Source organism: Ctenopharyngodon idella, chromosome 19 (genome assembly GCF_019924925.1).
Source record: "Ctenopharyngodon idella isolate HZGC_01 chromosome 19, HZGC01, whole genome shotgun sequence".
In the NCBI taxonomy this organism is placed as follows: Eukaryota; Metazoa; Chordata; class Actinopteri; order Cypriniformes; family Xenocyprididae; genus Ctenopharyngodon; species Ctenopharyngodon idella.
The window spans coordinates 19,459,066-19,477,402 of record NC_067238.1 but is presented as its reverse complement, the minus strand read 5'-3'; the positions used below and the strand labels follow the sequence as shown (position 1 = coordinate 19,477,402).

Sequence of the window (18,337 nt, the reverse complement as noted above, 5' to 3'; positions counted from 1 at the left end):
AACCATTTATTTTAATTGAAATAAAGATGAAATAAAATAAAATAAAATATAAAGATTATATGAAAAACTGCACAAAAATGACTTCAAGTACATCTTTTAAGATTCCCTGTTAGATAATACCAAGAATAGCAAACTACAGTATACAGTATATCATGCAAAATGCAATTCAACTTCATATGCATTTTTAAAAATAAAAAACTTACTGACAAAATTGTGTAGTGATTATGTTTTTCATTTAAAAAAAATATATATTATGATTATTAGGAGTATCGTGGGAGATCCATATGCAATTAATGTGGTACATTTTCATAGGCACAGATCAAAAACCTAAAAACATTACTACTAAATTGTTAAAATAATAACTGTTAATGTGTCATTTTTTATTTTGTTGTTTTTGATATTATATATAAATTAAAAATGTTTTAAATTGTAAAAATATTTTGTATATTTTTTTAAGTAAAAACAAATCTTTAATAAATAAATATATATATATATATATATATATATATATATATTGTTGTATTCATATTTTCTAAATGTTGTCTAATTAATAAATATAAATTATTAATAATTATAAAATATATTTTAAGGTGTATTTTTTTTTGTAATTATTAAAAATAAATATAAATCATATAAATAATAGATTTTTATTCAAAATCGTATTGTTAATTATTAATAATAACCCCGAGTGTGCCTTCTGTAGTGTAGTATTCATTTTTTACAGTCTATGGTAGTATTACGTATTGTGCGCATGTGCTTTGTCACTTCCGCGTTCCTCACATAGCAACAGCAGCAGAGCCAAAATGGCGACCGGTGGAGATCCTGCGTGACATCGAACCGAGTCACAACACCGAAACCTGCGGTTTCCCCAGACACCGGCGTCAGCGCCATGGCCTCCGCTCACGGGCGGCTGGGTCAGCACTTTCTGGCCGTGCTGGATGTGGCTCTGCGGGTCCCGAGCATCTTTATAATCGACGCTATATTTAACTCATACTCTGATCCCGGTGCCGGATGGACCGGAACCGCCGGAAGAGTGTTAATCCGCGCGCTGGGTGAGTCCGGGCTCTCGGGCGGGCATTAATGCTGGTGTACTGGTGTTGCTGTTCTCACGTCAGAGATAATGAGCTTAAATCGATGAACCGGGCCTGAAAACAGAACCGAATGACACTTCTCCGTTTGTTCATAATGTGAGAGAGACTGTCAGAACTGTCCGTTCATTCATATGATGCAAGAGTCAGTCATAACAGTATATAATAGTCACGACAACAAGTTTACATTTTGGAGAACAAAACATAAGTATATCATAAAAAAACTGCCTAATCTATACAAATCAGCTGTTCATTTTAGTCAGTAATATTACAGTAATTTAGCTACTGACAGAGTTCCTTTATAGTAGCGTTGTCACGATACTGGAATTTGTAACTTCGATATGATACCTTGATAAATATCGATATTTTTGATACATTTCCTTGAGAAAAATTGACATGTACATGATATATATCCAAAGGAATACTCATCAAAATTCAGTCGAATTGCAATATTGTCAACCGAATCATGAAATTTGTGTCGATTCCTGTTGATAAATGAATTTCACTTGCAAAATGTAGCTGTACAAAAGTAAGGGGCCGTTTACACGACACTGTTTTCAACTAAAAACTGTTTATGCGTTTTGGCCATTCATTTACACGACGACAGCATTTTGGGGGCCTTAAAATGCAAACTTTTGAAAACAGGTTTAAAATTTCAAGAGTTTGAAAACGAAATCGCCTCAGTGTAAACTACAAAAATGCAAATTTGTGAAAACGGTGCCTCGTGTGTTATGTGTTCAGTCTATAGGTGTGTAGTGTTTTTTTACAGAGTGACATCGCCATCTACTGGCCTGGCAGCAGATTACAGCATTTTTAGTCGTTCTCGCGGATCCCTGTGAACGGGGATTGTTTTGACCGCGTTGTCGTCTGTACGCGAAAAGACTTTTCCATTTTTACTACATCATTGTCGTGTAAACGTACCCTAAATGTGACGCGTTATTTCCTGGTGAATATCGATTTTGTCGCATTACGTCGATTCTCATACTCTGTTCTTCACGCCGTGTTTTGCAGGTATTCTGGTTTCCAGTGTGGTTCTGGTGCTTTCCCAGAAGTCCCTGTTCAAGTTCTACACCCTGTTCACAGCCGTCCTGCTGGGCGGCGCGACGGTTCTGGTCAACTACTACGGCACGTCTCACGGCGCGGAGGCGCTGCTGCCGCTGCGAAATGGCCCGACACTCTGGCTAGCCCTGGCGCTGCTGCAGCTGCTGCTGGGATTGGGCTATGTGGCACTGCTGAACGTGCAGTCGCTGTGCGCCGCCCTGGTGGTGGTGGACATCATGGCACCGTTGTGCGGACTGATGGCGGAACTGCCTGCGGATACGCGACAGACGCTGGCGTTGGCGTCAGGAGCGATTCTTGCGGCGCACGCTGCCGTGAACCTCCTGCTGAAGCTCAAGTGGTTTTACTACTCGTGCCGCTACGTCTACCTGCTGCTGCGCCACATGTACCGCATCTACGGCCTGCAGCTGCTGCTGGAGGACACGTGGAAGCGCATACGGTTCCCGGACATCCTGCGCGTCTTCTGGCTGACGCGCATGACTGCGCAGGCTGTGATCTTAGTGTACGTGGTGCGCGTGGTTCGCTCCGAGAGCGGCCTGCAGCTCGGCTGGGATGTGTTCTGGGACTTGTTCAGCAACCTCATCATCAGCGGCTGCGACTCGACACTAACCGTGCTCGGCATGAGCGCAGTTATATCCTCGCTAGCACATTATCTCGGACTGAGCATCCTGGCATTCATCGGCTCCACCGAGGAAGAGGATAAGCGGCTCGGGTTTGTCGCGCCTGTGTTGTTCTTCATCCTCGCGCTGCAGACGGGACTAAGCGGACTCAAACCCGAGGAGCGCCTAGTGCGCCTCAGCAGGAACATGTGCCTTCTGCTCACGGCCATTCTGCACTTCATCCACGGCATGACGGATCCGGTGCTCATGTCCCTCAGCGCCTCGCACGTCTCTTCGGTCCGCCGACACGTTCCCGTCCTGCTGGTGTCGCTGGTTCTGTTCGCTCTTCCCGTCATGCTCAGTCACCTGCTGTGGCATAAATTCGAGCTCAACACGTGGCTGTTCGCCGTCACCGCCTTCTGCGTGGAGCTCTGCCTGAAGGTGCTGGTGTCGCTCACCGTCTACGCGCTCTTCATGATCGACGGCTTCTACAACGTGCTCTGGGAGAAGCTGGACGACTACGTCTACTACGTGCGCTCCACCGGCAACGTCATCGAGTTTGTCTTTGGCGTGATCATGTTCGGAAACGGCGCGTACACGATGATGTTCGAGTCGGGCAGCAAGATCCGTGCGTGCATGATGTGCCTTCACGCGTACTTCAACATCTACCTGCAAGCCAAGAACGGCTGGAAGACGTTCATCAACCGCCGCACGGCTGTCAAGAAGATCAACTCGCTGCCGGAGGTCAAAGGCACGCAACTGCGGGACATCGAGGACGTCTGCGCCATCTGCTACCAGGAGTTTGCCACGTCCGCGCGCATCACCCCGTGCCACCATTACTTTCACGCGCTCTGCTTGCGCAAGTGGCTGTACATCCAGGACACGTGTCCCATGTGCCACCAGCGCGTCTACATCGAGGACGACGGACACGAGCGCGTCGCCTTCTCTAATAACAACGGTTACGCCGCGCCGGCTCAGGAGAGGGCGGAGTTTGAGGAGGACGGGGGCGGGGCTGAAGCGGGCGGGGCCGTGGGAGGGGCGGAGCCTCAGAACGAGCTCCTGGAGGACAACGACAGCATCGAGTACGACGAAGACGAGTGGGGAACGCAGCCCGGCGCCGCGCCCGTCGAGGAGGATTACATTAACAACGACGATGACGACACGGACTCCAGCTGAACCGACGCGGAGATTTAAGATCAGGGATGTTTTTGTTTTTTGTTGGCATAAAAGGGCTGATCACTTGTGTTTTATCATGGACTGCTCTTGAGTGAACGATGAAGAGTGACATGCTACTGTAATGGCAGTATACCTCGATATGATCACTACTGGTCTCTTGTGTGACCTCTCTTATAATTGTGTACATTATTGTACATGTAATAAAAGAATGATACAGTTGTCCACTGGAGAAAGCTGAATCAGCTGTTAATCTCTCATGTCTCCTCCTCAGTATCTGATATTATCACGCGGTGTTGCTTTTTGACCTGCCAGGCGCATTTTCCCATGTTTCATCAAGAACGGTGTTTTCTGAAGTGTGGTGTTGTTGTGAGCGCAGTGACTCCATCATGTGTTTGATTTCAGGCTAAACTGTTGATTTTGCCAAGAGAACTGATGTAAATAAAGAATCAGCTTTAGTTCTTTTGTAAATAAAATTAATAAGCTGAAGTTCTATGGAATCTGGAACTTTGCACTTAATTATATTTTTTGAATGTGTTTGTCGTTTGTTTTCTCACAGGTTTCTTTTCATTCTCTCAACATTACATTTATTTAATTCAGATAAATTTAAACGTTTAGAGTCGTGACACCAAGTATGAGCACATGGAGCAAATTTACAATGTGTTAATTGTGAAATACCTTTAATGAACATGATATAACTGAAGTCAAAAGAAAAGAAATTAGGACTTTTCTAATAATAATAATAATAATAATTATATATATATATATATATATATATATATTTATGCCTCATAAAAAAAATCATGCTTTTGTAAAAGTATATATTAATGAAATAGAAAGTCATATATTCAATTTTTTTCAATAATATAATAATGACGTAGTATGTTATAATTTTGACTTTTCTCAATTATGACTCAGTATGTCACAACTTAATTTTTTCATGTCAAAAAGTGAAAGTTATGACTTGGTATGTCATAATTATGACTTCTTATCTAAATTTCAACTTTTTAACCATAATTATGATTTCGTATGTAATAATTTCAACTTATCTTAATTTAAACATTTTAATATCATTATTATTTAGTATGTCATCTTTCAACTTTTTATCTCATAATTATAACTCATACTTTTCTTTTATGTCATTATTATGGCAAAGTCAAAGTTATTACTTAGTAGGTCGTAATTATGACTTTGCTAATCTTTTCTAATATATATATATATGTATATGTGCCACACAAGAAAAAGAATCATGCTTTTGTAAATGTATATTTATGAAAGTCATAATTATGACAAATTGACATGAAGATGAAATTATGATTTTTTTTTATCTCATAATTTAAATAATATAATGACAGTATGCTATAATGTTCTCTCAATTATGACTCAGTATGTCATAACTTTCTTTTTTTATGTCAAAAAGTGAAAGTTATGACTTGGTATGTCATCATGATTGTGACTTCATCTCAATTTCAACTTTTTAAATGTCATTATTATTTAGTATGTCATCATTTCGACATTTTATCTCATAATTATGACATAAGTATGTCATATTTTCCAAAAAGTCAAAGTTATTGCTTGGTATGTCGTAATTATGATTTTTTATATCGTAATTAAAGGTACACTGTGTAACCTTTTGTACAGAAATGTATACTGAGCGAGCACACCATGAATCTCTCTTCTAAACCGTGTTTTTATCTCATCCTGAATCATTACGCCACGCCTATAATGAGTGTTTATATTCGGACTATTTCAGACCGCTGCGGAGTAGCACAGTTCCTGCGTGACTCGTCATATACGAACGGAGAGAAGGAGCTCCGGCTACGATATTCCTCCGCTAGAGCGCATACTGTACCTTTAAGATTTACCAAAGCGTGTTTTTTTAATTACTTTATTCTATAGTTGCGTAAAAGACTCACAACATGAAATCATAATAAAGTTCTTATCTTAAGCTCCAAATGCATAATTATGCCCACTCATGACTTTTTCAAAGGTTTTAACTACATACCCCATGGCGCATCTGCCTACATTTCCCATCATGCAACCTCACCGCGATCGCGTCAGAGCAGAGCGTGTGGAAAGTCTCACGCCTTTTTGAGCTGTCATTGATCACACAATGATGAATCACAAGGCGAAAACAACAGCCTGACAGGATTTTCGGCGATAGAAAAGAAAGAGGAGGATGGAAACGGATTATTAATTCGTGTCGGCTGTGTGAGGTAGTGCTGCGCGCGCACACACTGGGTGCGGGTTATTTTGGTTTAGTGAGGCAGTATGACATGCGCGTTTGATTTTGCTCAGTTGTTCATATGTTTATGATATAAACTCGAGCAGTATACAGACGCTGTAGTGTCGAGGGTGTGTTCGCGTTCATTCATGTTTTATAGGGTGTGTCTTGATTTCTCGCGTGTGTTAGTGCTGTGATGATCCGGTTGGCTTCAGTGCGCGCGCTCCTGACCCGTCGCGTGCCCGGACCGGGTCAACTGCACAAATGTTTCCTCGGAACACACCGGCGCAAAATCAAACCGGACCAGCTGGATCTTCCGAACCAAGCCCGGGAGTTCGTGTACGGCCTGAGCCCGGCGACCCGGATCTGCTTACTGAAGGAGCTGCAGAACTTCGAGTCCAAGGCTGAAGGTAACGGAACAGATACCGTGAAGACCTTGAAATGCTTCTGTACAGGTGGTGTATGTGCACATGTGAGGTGGTTTCCAACAAAAACCAGCTTAACCAGATAACCACCCCGATCACCTTGTGATAATACCATCATTGTACCATGGTACTGCAACATGTATTTGTGACAGACATATTTCTTAAAGGTGCTTTATACAGTACAGATTGTTTCAAAGCAGCTTAAACTGCATAATAAACTATCACTGCTGCAAAAATGAGACACATTCAAAGACAGTGGCGTCATTATTCTGACCTTCCCTCGTCCAGATCACTGTTTCCACTGACTCTGTGATTCTGATCCGGTTCTTCTGTCCGTCTCTTCTCACTCAAACCGGATTGTCAGCTCTGTGTTTGTTCACTATCAGCACAATTCAGTCCTGCGTCAACAGAATCACTGCTTCATCACACATTCTGCTCCGGTTATTTGACTACATGGTACATATTCAGACACAAGCGAGAGTGTGTACAGTTGTGAGGTCAGAGGTGAGCATGTGACCTTTGACCTGGAGCTGCACGATTTGGAAAACGACTAGTTTTAATTTGGCTTTATTCTTTAAATGTACCCTACAGGTCTGATTAGGTCACGGAGTAACTTAATAAGAAACTGTGGTTTTAACACCTTGAGAACATCGCAGATCTCGCATTATCTCATGTCTGCAGAGATGGAAACAGTACCGAGGAACATCATGTGATCAATTCTGATGGAAAACACGCCCACTCGATCTCACATCTGAGAATAATCAAACACTTCAGAATATAAGAACCTGGTATAGTTCACCATAAATGTTTCTGTCCATGAAAACAGCCACAGAAGCTGCATGACATTAACGATTATCTTCATCTGTGTGTGTGTGTGTGTTTCAGACTCGTCAGAATCGTCTCCTCTGACATCAGCTCAGCTCAGATACAGTGAGTTCAGGTCAGATTCAGCTTGTTTCAGGTGTTTGTGGTGTTTCTCTGATCTTCTCTGGATCTTCTGCTCTAGTTCTGCTGCACAACGCCATTCCCTTCGTCGGCTTCGGCTTCCTGGACAACGCCATCATGATCGCGGCCGTGAGTCCGTCTGTCAATCACTCAAGCTTTATCACTGACCGCTCAAGTCTTTTCATAACTGAAAACTGCAAAAAATATACATTTTCAGAAGTTTTCACAAACGTCAGATTTGTGATCCGTGTTTGTTTGATTATTATTAAAATGAAAGTAAAAACATGATTTTTCATTTTCTGACATTTTATTTTTACAGATCTTGTTTGATTTAAAGCTGTTGTGTTTGTCTTCATCTCTGATGACGCATGTTGTGTTGTTTTTTTAAGGGCACTCAGATTGAACTGTCCATCGGATTGACGCTCGGAATATCAACAATGGCAGGTATTTACACACACTCACTCACACACACTCTCACTCACTCACTCACACTCACACACACACACACACACACACAATCACACACACACTCACACAACATCAGAAACACACACACACACACACACACACACAATTAAATATAATAGTTTTTAAATGGTAATATATTCTGACGAGGTTCTTGAATGTTTCAGCGGCGGCTCTGGGGAATCTGGTGTCGGATCTGGCTGGACTCGGGTAAACACTTGTGTGTGTGTGTGTGTGTGTTTCTGATGTTGTGTGAGTGTGTGTGTGATTGCGTGTGTGTGTGTTTCTGATGAGGTGTGTGTTTGGGATGATGTGTGTGTGTGTTTCTGATGAGGTGTGTGCATGTAATGATGTTGTGTGTGTTTGTGGTGTGTGTGTGTGTGTGTTTCTGATGTTGTTGTGTGTGTGTGTGTGTTTGTGGTGTGTGTGTTTCTGTTGGTGTGTTTGATGTGGTGTGTGTGTTTCTGATGAGGTGTGTGCGTGTGTGTGTGTGTGTGTGTGAGTGTGATGATGTGTGTGTTTGTGGTGTGTGTGTTTCTGATGAGGTGTGTGTTTGGGATGATGTGGTGTGTGTGTGTGTGTGTGTGTGTGGTGTGTGTGTGTGTTTCTGATGAAGTGTGTGCATGTGATGGTGTGTTTGTGGTGTGTGTGTGTTTCGTATGTTGTTGGTTGTGTGTGTGTGTGTGTGTGTGAGTGAGTGAGTGAGTGAGAGTGTGTGTGTTTCTGATGTTGTGTGTGTGAGAGTGTGTGTGTGTTTGTGATGTGTGTGTTTGTAATGTTGTTGTGTGTGTGTTTGTGATGGTGTGTGTGTGTGTTTCTGAAGTTTGTGTGTGAGTGTGTGTTTAATGATGTTTTTGTTTTTGGTGTGTGCGTGTAATGATGATGTGTGTGTGTGTGTTTCTGATGATGATGATGATGATGATGGTGGTGTGTGTGTGTGTGTGTGTGTGTGTGTGTGTGTGTAGGTTAGCGGGGTACGTAGAGGCTCTGGCCTCGCGGTTTGGGATGCAGATTCCTGATCTGACGCCCAGACAGGTGGACATGTGGCAGACCAGAGTCACGTCACACATGGTGAGACACACACACTCACACACACACACACACACACACACACACACACACACACACACACACACACACACACACACACACACACACAGCTGCTTCACTCTCTCTCTCTCTCCAGGGAAAAGCCATCGGCGTCGCCATCGGGTGCATTCTGGGAATGTTTCCGTTGCTCTTCCTCAGTGATGACGAGGAAGACGAGAAGAAGAAGAAGAAGAAGAAGAGTCACCTGAGCTCAGACTGACGCACTTTTATATCGGCATGGCAACAACTGCGATTGTTTTGCCAAAGAAAATGAAGCGAAAGATCAAACGGTAAAACTGCATCATCAAAATAACATGAAAAAATCATAAAATAACAGTAGGAAGTAGAAATCAAAATAATTAACAAGTAGTTAAAGTTTAATCTAAAGATGAAGAATAGATGTTAAAATGAGCATGAGTTTAGTTTTATCTCTTCGTCACATGACACTATTTACACCAGGAATAATAACTATAAAGCTTCAGTAACCCCGATGAGAGTGTGTTAGTCCTCAGCACAAAACAATCACTTCATTTAACGATAAAAACAGCCAATCAGAATCCATCCTGCCTTAAACTCACGTTTTATCGTCTCAAAGCAGCTTCACAACAGGAAAATGACAGAATAAACAGAGCTGATATAGTTATCGTTCCTGATGTGAACAGAATTTACTCTCTTATGGTTTGTTTCCTTTAGATTTTAGCAGCATGTTTTTCCATAGAAGCGTTTAGTGAAGAATGAAGTTCAGTTTGAAGTGTGTGAATTAGGAAAATGTTCTCTATTTTAACTGTGTTTTCATCTGCACCATCATAGAGCAGAACCGATGTTTTATTGACCTCTCAAACTGGACTCTCACAGTCATATATCGGTCTGACTGAACTGGAACGCTCTAGTTTTATTCTGGACAGCACAAGAGTTTCTGCACTCACATCTCACACTCCCAGCATGCATCTGACACATGACACTCAAGCTCAGAGCCACCCGGAGATCTCAGTGTTCATGGGAAGAGTTAGAAGAGATGAACAGAACAACCAATAAATATATTCATTCATCACTCAGATATTTATATATATATATAAAGTTAAATGTATAACTAAAACCATAAAAAACTTACTTGAAATAAATAAAATATAAAAAACTTTAACTTATTTTATTTCTCAATTTCCTTTAGTTTGTTACTTCAAGTACTAAAGTAACTAAAACCAAATACACTAAAACTCCTCATTTATTAATCTAAATTAAATCGAATCTCAACGATCAGAAGTTGTATTTATTAACATTAATGTACTGAACTAACATGAACAGCTGGATTTTTATCAACTAACATCGACAGATTAATAATAAATGCCGTAAAACACGTTCACCGTTAGTTAATAACTCAATTAAAGTTAACGGATTACTAAAACCTGAACTAATATTGAAATTAAAATATCAAATCTAATTCAAAACATATTCACAAAACCTGTAACAGTGTTTGAGATGGAATCAGACTAGTGTATAAATGTTTCGGTGATCCTTCCTGAGGGAATCCCATGATCCTCTGGGCTCACGAGCTGATCGTGTCTATCCAGGGCCGCGTTTAACTCCATCTTTAGACGCACACTTGTGATCTTCCCTAAACACTTCCAAGTGTATTTGGACAGACCCTCGACCCCTACTCATATGTACACTTCAGGCAGATCCATAGACCACAATGCAACACGACTTGACCCACAAGTCATCAAACGCTCCATTTAAACACATTACCGCCAACATAAGCGATGACGTACATCTGAGACATCGCACAGCCCGACTCGTGAGCGCCTCACATGATCCTCTGAACGTGAGATTCATGTCAAGATGTCTGTTACTGAATGAACAGAAATACCTCTGGATTTGACTTCTGGGTAACACAGAAACACGCCCCAGAAATGTATTCATCATACTATTATTGGACACTATGCATTCTAATAAATATATTCATGTATATAATGATTGCACAGCCGTCTCTGGGTAGTTGACTTGTACTCTACAACTATTTTACAGTATTTTGCAAATTCTATGATTATTTTTGTGAGACGACATGGAATATTTGTACTTTTATAAATTCATTTGTGGCACCACAGAACTGTTGAAGCGAAAAGTACAAGTTTAAACTCATAAAACCGATGTCATTTGTGAAGCATGTTGTTTTAACTCATATTGATGATTTGGTTATTAGCAGCAGACTCTGTATTGTTCAGATGAATCATGGGTAACACTTTACAATTATGAACTAACTATGAAAAATAACATCTTAATTTTATCATTTATTAATACGCTTGTAAAATCAACAGTTGTATCTGTTAATATTATTTAATGAACATAAGCTGTATTCAACAGCTGTATTTTTATCAATTAACGCTAAGATTAATAATTAATAGAACGAATGAATTGCTCATAGTTAGTTTATGCATTAACTAATGGGCCCTTATTGTAAAGTGTTACCGAATTATAAATGAAATAAACACCCCTGAAGTTTCACACTGCAACTGATTTTAATAAAATGCCTTTATTGACAATATAAAAATCACACTGCATTATTATTATTATTATTATGATTATGTACAGTCTAGTTGTGTTCAGCATCTATAACACAGAACTCAGTCTGACTACAAACCAAAGAGTGAAGAGGTAAATAAACAGGTAAACACCTCTGGAAAACACCGACTGCGTTTATATTTTACAGTAGTGCTTCCAGAATATAATCAGAACTGCTACATGTGAGGATCATTATTAGATGAACGAACACTGATCTCTGCTCACGTCTGAACAATAAAGCTTCTTTATTGGCATTGATTTTTCCACAAGGAACCTTTAACATCCATGAAATCTATCCATCCCACAAAAGGCTCTTATAGTTGGAAAAAGTTCTCTGGGAACCAGAAATGAATCTTCTATGGCACTGCTGGGAAAAATAACTTTTAGGTTCCCCAAAGAACCTTTCAGTAACCCGTTCTCTAAAGAACCATGTAAAGAACATTTTTCCGCTGTGAAGAAGTGCACGGAAAAGCTTCAACGGATGTTCTTTATTGAACCATCGATGGCAATAAATACAGTGGAAAAAGGTTCTTCACACAGGAAGCGTTATTTCATTCCACTGCGCTGGCTTTCCGTAGTTTTCCTATGTAAACGAGCCCTAGATGGATGTGTTTGACCTCTGCACTCGTGTCGTTTGAACATGACAGGCGTTCTCCAGTTAAAAAGTTCAAATTCTTTTCTCTAGAGCTTGTTTTTTGCTCCACTGCTCTGCGTTTTGCATTTTTAACCGCAAAAACATGTTCTGTATGAATGGATCCTACGATTTTTTAATTGTTCTTCACACTAAAGGTACGGCACGTTTACCTTCGCTCGACGAAATCCAGTCCTTCCAGTGAGAATGAGGTGAAAATATGGAAACCCATTTCTAAATTGGCTTGAAACTACGAAAGTATGACAAAGTTGAAATTATGACTTGTCATATTTATGATAAAAAGTCAAAATTGACATCATAATTTCGACTTTTAATCTCATAATTCTGACTTTGTCAATTTCGAGGTATTGTCAATTATAATTTTAAAAAAATAATTTCAACTTTTTGATCTTAAAGTTTAGATTTAGTATGTCATAGTTTCAACTTTTCATCTCATAATTATGACTTAGTACGCCATAATTTAGACTTTTTCTGTCATAATTAAGATTTACCACAGCATGTGTGGCTGAAATGAGCTTCCATCTGAAAAAGTTCAGCAGATTTTGCTCGTATTAAAGTTCTCCAAGCTGATCAGTGCATGAAAAACACTGGTTTCATGTCTTAAGAACATCCTTATTTGTTTTCTTAAGATTGTTGTTAAGAAGAATTTGAATTCCTGAAAAGAAAAATCATTGTAGAGAGACTTAAAGGGTTAGTTCACCCAAAAATGAAAATTCTGTCATTACTCGCCCTCATGTCGTTCCACACCCATAAGACCTTCGTTCATCTTCAGAACACAAATATATTTGATGAAATCTGAGAGATTTCTCTAGCGCTTCAAAACGACATTCAGCGGAGGGACTCAGATTTCATTACTAATATCTTCAGTTGTGTTCCGAAGATGAACGAAAGTCTTACAGGTTTGGAACGACATGAGGGAGAGTAAATGATGGGTGAACTTTCATTTTTCGGTGAAATATCCCTTTAAGAACGGCTCACTGAAAGGCTCTTTGGGGACCAGAATGGTGGTTCTATGGCATCTTTTACAAGAACCTTCACTTTTAAGAGAGTATTTCCTCTTCCTGTAACGAATAATCGTCCTGCTCCACCTTCACTCGTCCGGCTCCGTCGTCCTGCTGAGATCCAGACGCCGCCGCGGACGTTTGCTGGCAGCGAGCCTGATGCTTGAGGAAACTGTCCCTCCAGACAATCTTCTTCCCGCAGAGCGCGCACTCGTACGGGCGCATGCCTCCGTGCGTCTTGACGTGTTTGGTCAGGTGGTGCTTCATCTTGAAGCTCTTGGAGCAGACGGGGCAGGCGAACGGACGCAGGTTGAGGTGTTGCATTTTCACGTGGCGGTCGCGCATGCTCTTCAGCGTGTACGCTTTACCGCAGTGACAGAAGTGGACTTTGGGCGTCGCAGAGAGAGGAGAGCCCGGAGAGGACGAGGACGACTGCAGCAGAGGACGCTGCGAAATCTGCCCCGTCGCCTGCTCGATTTCGTCGTAGGTCTCCAGCGTTTCTTCGTCCTCGTCTTCGTCGAGCAGTTTGCCGTCCGACGGCCATTCGGCGAGGTTCTGCCACAGGCCGTCCGTCGGGCCGCTCTCGCTCTCTCTGAGACGTCCGTCCGACCCGACGCCTCCTGAGAGAAGACAAGAGCAGACAACAACAGTCAGAAACAGGCGGCGACGACATGTTCCCCCTGGTGGACGGGAGCTAAACGGCAGTGATGAAGAAGCTCCACTCACCGGCCTGGTGCTCCTCACACTTCACCCTCACTTTCTGCTCCTCCACAAGCTCTCCGACACCTTCGTCCGCCTCCACCCTCCTCTGCTCCTCGTCCTCTTTCGCCCCTCGCAGGCGGACTCGGATGCGGTGCCTCGCGGCGAAGTCCGTTTCGATGGACGGCAAAGGTGCGACGGCGCATCCGTGCGGATTCGGCCCGCATTCGGGCTCCGTTCGGAGGGGGAAGGTCAGGGTGCTTCTGCTCCACCTGCTCTGCTGAGGGCGCCTCCACGTGGCCAGAGGCGGAAGCGCGCTCTGCGGCCGTTTCTCCAGAGCTTGTTCGCCCGCGGCGTCCTCCGGATCGGCGAAGCAGCAGTCGGAGCTGCTGGGCGACTGATGACTCGAGGAGGTCGCCCCGCCTGGGCTGACCTGGGCTAGGGGTCGCGACCTCTTGAGGATGTCTGTGCACTTGTCCACGATGTGCCACATCTGCAGGAAACTGGCCACGGTGACGTAGTTGATGATGTCGTCGCGCACGATGCTGAGCTGCCCCGTGTAGGCGGAGTTTAGGACGCTCTCGAAGGCCAGCGGGTCCATGACCGAGGGAAGAGACACGGTGGTGACGTTCTTCAGCAGAACCTGGACACAGGCAGAAGCGACCGCAGCGATCAGAGCCGCTCCAGGTACAGAGGAGAGCTAAACTCTGATTCGCTGTTGCTAAAGAACCAGATTCACGAAACATTCTCAAGAATGAAAGACTTATTAAAGATTAATTCACTTGAGAATTAAAATGTCCTGATAATTTACTCTCCTCCATGTCATCCAAGATGTTCATGTCTTTCTTTCTTCAGTGGAAAAGAAATTAAGGAAAACATTCCAGGATTTTTCTCCTTATTGTGGACTTCACTGGGGTTCAACGGGTTGAAGGTCCAAATGTCAGTTTCAGTGCAGCTTCAAAGAGCTCTACACGATCCCAGACGAGGAATAAGAGTCTTATCTAGAGAAACCATCGGACATTTTCTAAAAAAAAAAAAACATTATATACTTTTTAACCACAAATGCTCGTCTTGCACTGCTCTGTGATGCTCCACGCATTACGTAATCATGTTGGAAAGGTCACGCGTGACGTAGGTGGAAGTACCGATCCAGTGTTTACAAAGCGAACGTCAAAAACTAAGTCAAACGCCCTTTACAAAAAAAGGTAAAACAACAATGTCGGACGATTTTGAAGTTGGAGGAGAAAATGAGATGGAGTTTTTCGCTCTACCGCGGTACTTCCGCCTACGTCACGCGTGACCTTTCCAACATGATTACGTAATGCGTGGAGCATCACAGAGCAGTGCAAGACGAGCATTTGTGGTTAAAAAGTATATAATTTATTTTTTTTAGAAAATGTCCGATGGTTTCTCTAGATAAGACTCTTATTCCCCGTCTGGGATCATGTAGAGCTCTTTGAAGCTGCACTGAAACTGACATTTGGACCTTCAACCCGCTGAACCCCAGTGAAGTCCACTATATGGAGAAAAATCCTGGAATGTTTTCCTTAATTTCTTTTCCACTGAAGAAAGAAAGACATGAACATCTTGGATGACATGGGGGTGAGTAAATTATCAGGAAATTTTAATTCTCAAGTAAACTAATCTTTTAACTGCCTATTTAACTGTTAACAGTTTTTATAAGTTGAAATGTTATGTTTAAATTTGCAAATGAGGCAGTAATTACATATGCACTAATTTGCATACACTTCCAGAATGGGAATCTGAACATTGGATGAAGCCAGGTTCAAAATTCTTGTTTCATTTTGACACACTAAATGTTTTTACAGAAAGAGTTTTTGGATTTCTCTGTTTATCATCTGGTTTTAGGAGTAAAATGTCATATAAATCAGGTGAATGATAATATGAACAAACCTTCAGAATATAGATATGAATAAAACTGTAAAGTTTGGTGTGTGTGTGAAGCTGCTGAAGTGGAGATTTCTGGCTCAAACTCACTTTCTTTACAGAGATGGATCGAGTGCAATAAAACAAACACTTAAATGTGTATTTTAGATGTTTTCTGTCCACTAGTCTGAAAAAAACATGTTATGGAAGCGAAACAGCATGAAAAAACAACAGTTTTACATGTAGTGTCTCACCTTTAGAATAAAGTTAAGAATATTTTGTATTTCCAAAACATTTCTTAAAGGGATAGTTCACCAAAAAATGAAAATTATCCCATGATTTACTCACCTTCACCTTGTATATGACTGTCTTCTTTCAGAGTTATATTAAAAAATATCCTGGCTCTTCCAAGCTTTATCCAACGTCATGCGTCGGGTCAGAGGTCACTCTTTTGCCGGAATTAGACTCGCATATGACCGTTACCGGAAGCCAGTGATTATAGTTTGTAAATTTAGAAATATGGTTATTTTTCTTATAAAAAACACATTGTTTCGCTTCAGAAGGCCTTTATTAACCTCCTGGAGTCATGTGGATTATATTTATGATGGATGGATGTGCTTTTTTGGGCTTCAAAATCTCGTCCCCCCCCCATTCACTGCCATTATAAAGCTTGGAAGAGCCAGGATATTATTTAATATCACTCTGAAAGAAGATAGTCATATACACCTAGGATGGCTTGAGCGAGAGTAAATCATGGGGTAATTTTCATTTTTGGGTGAACTATCCCTTTAAGATTGTTCAAAACTTGAGAATTTGAATGTTTTTAAAAACGTAATAACATCCAGCTTAAATTCCCAAGATGTTTAATGAATTTATTGGGTTGTTTCAAGCATTATAGAATACAGTTACTAAAGATTGTATCTTTTCGTATGACACACATCATAAGAATATGTATTTAATGTTACATTTGATGTAATATTTATTGTACAGTATTTTCAGCGTATGAGTTTTACACAACTGAAGTGGATTTATGTTGCGACTTTGTCTCCACACAGATAACAAAAATATGTTTTAAGAACGTTTAGTTAATGTTCCCATTACGTTATTTCTGATAACTTTAAACGAACGTTGAGAGCTGGGAAGGTCAAGATGTCAGTCAAAGTTCAAAATCAAAACAGTCATTAATATGCAAATGAGAAGGTTTACATATGTAAAATCAGTGTTATGAAGTCAGCTGCACACACTCACCTGGTCGTGGAAATACGGGGATGATGCGGCCAGCACACACCTGTGCGCGCGGAACACCTGACCCTGCACCTGTATGGACAGGTCACACAGCTGACCCTCCTCGCGCTGCCGGTTGAGATTCTCCAGAACCGACGCGCGCACGCTGGGAAAACACACCTGCAGAACGGGGCCGGGTGGCGCGCTGGCGCGGCCGAGGATCTGTTCCATCCTGCCGGGAGAAAAACACCCGCGACCGCGGAAGAAGATGAGAGTTCCTGATCTGAGAGCAGCAGCAGAACCGCTCCGGTATTGACATAAAAACGCGTTTTCTCCGGTTATGTTCGGTTTCAGGCCCGCAGATTAGATCATAATATAATCAGAGCGCGTTTAAACGCACATATGAGAGCAGATGATCATGTGTGTTTACATCAACATGCGGCAAACATCTGCTTTACAACATTCATCCGCCCGACACACAATCTGCTCGTTTTAATCACCGTCTGTATATTATAAATGTAGATTATGATCCCCTGATCAATGGAAATAAAATATAAATGTTTATAATCTCACCTGCGTTCACTGTGATGGAGCTCTGCTGCGGAAGAGAGAGACACGCCCCCTTCCCGAAGACACGCCCCTCCTAAAAAATACAGTACTTATTTATGTATTCTTCATATATGTTGTGATAACGACAACATACAGTAGTGTCTCACATGAATGAAATCAAAATGGCTGAATATGTTTATAGAATAGAATAGAATCAGGTGCATCCATGTGACTGCTGCTGTGAGCCAATCCTGCTGCAAAGGAGATCATGAATATTAATTACGTTACGCGACTGGATCTCGTGCGTGGCTATTAATATTCATGAGCTGAGCACTAACTGCAGTCCGCGCGCGCCACTTGCTGTCTGACTGAAGTTTGCAAACGTCTAATAAAAAGGTTTTAAATCATTTCTTATTCTTGCTCTCTGTAATTGTTGCGATCTTGCAAAAAATAATAAATAAGAGACGATCACAACCCTGATGAACCATAATCAAATTATTAATGTAACGTCAGTTAGCTAGATCCTCTCTGAATAACTGATTATTAGAGCGCGCGGTGATGAATTTAAATATATATATATGTTTTAAAATCATATTTTTGGATGTGGTATAAAATGGCAGCTAGTTTGAAAGGGGAAAACTCCATTTATTATAGTTAATAAATATTACTTTAATGTAAATAATCTGTGAGTTCGGTTCTGAA

The 18,337-nt window shown here is 41.5% G+C and overlaps 3 protein-coding genes across 6 annotated transcripts; 2 read left to right on the top strand and 1 right to left on the bottom strand.

Moving 5' to 3' along the window:
* The first annotated feature begins 767 nt into the window (after positions 1-767).
* Positions 768-4,443, top strand: rnf139 (ring finger protein 139). The gene is made up of 2 exons (XM_051873379.1): positions 768-1,052; positions 2,100-4,443. Exons 1-2 carry the CDS (start codon positions 890-892, stop codon positions 3,920-3,922), a joined length of 1,986 nt encoding a protein of 661 aa, XP_051729339.1. The 5' UTR covers positions 768-889; the 3' UTR covers positions 3,923-4,443.
* Positions 4,444-5,965: 1,522 nt separating this feature from the next.
* On the top strand, positions 5,966-11,615 carry tmem65 (transmembrane protein 65). 3 transcript variants are annotated; one of them, XR_007926367.1, is made up of 8 exons: positions 5,966-6,553; positions 7,454-7,498; positions 7,575-7,642; positions 7,903-7,957; positions 8,146-8,188; positions 8,944-9,049; positions 9,165-9,357; positions 9,878-11,615. XR_007926367.1 is itself a non-coding variant. In XM_051871910.1 (8 exons), the coding sequence occupies exons 2-8, from the start codon at positions 6,340-6,342 to the stop codon at positions 9,285-9,287; spliced, it is 654 nt and encodes a 217-aa protein (XP_051727870.1). In that variant the 5' UTR covers positions 5,970-6,135; positions 6,333-6,339; the 3' UTR covers positions 9,288-11,615. The 3 variants fall into 3 exon arrangements, 2 of the variants coding, with proteins under 2 accessions (XP_051727869.1, XP_051727870.1); XM_051871910.1 differs by having other exon boundaries at positions 5,970-6,135; positions 6,333-6,553; positions 9,165-11,615; XM_051871909.1 differs by having other exon boundaries at positions 9,165-11,615.
* On the bottom strand, positions 11,576-18,310 carry zbtb22a (zinc finger and BTB domain containing 22a). Of its 2 annotated transcripts, XM_051871905.1 has the most exons (4): positions 17,660-18,310; positions 17,111-17,318; positions 14,003-14,618; positions 11,576-13,896 (listed from the first exon to the last, which is right to left on the bottom strand). In XM_051871905.1, the coding sequence occupies exons 2-4, from the start codon at positions 17,315-17,317 to the stop codon at positions 13,316-13,318; spliced, it is 1,404 nt and encodes a 467-aa protein (XP_051727865.1). In that variant the 5' UTR covers position 17,318; positions 17,660-18,310; the 3' UTR covers positions 11,576-13,315. The 2 variants fall into 2 exon arrangements, with proteins under 2 accessions (XP_051727865.1, XP_051727866.1); XM_051871906.1 differs by lacking the exon at positions 17,660-18,310 and having other exon boundaries at positions 17,111-17,653.
* Positions 18,311-18,337: the final 27 nt, after the last annotated feature.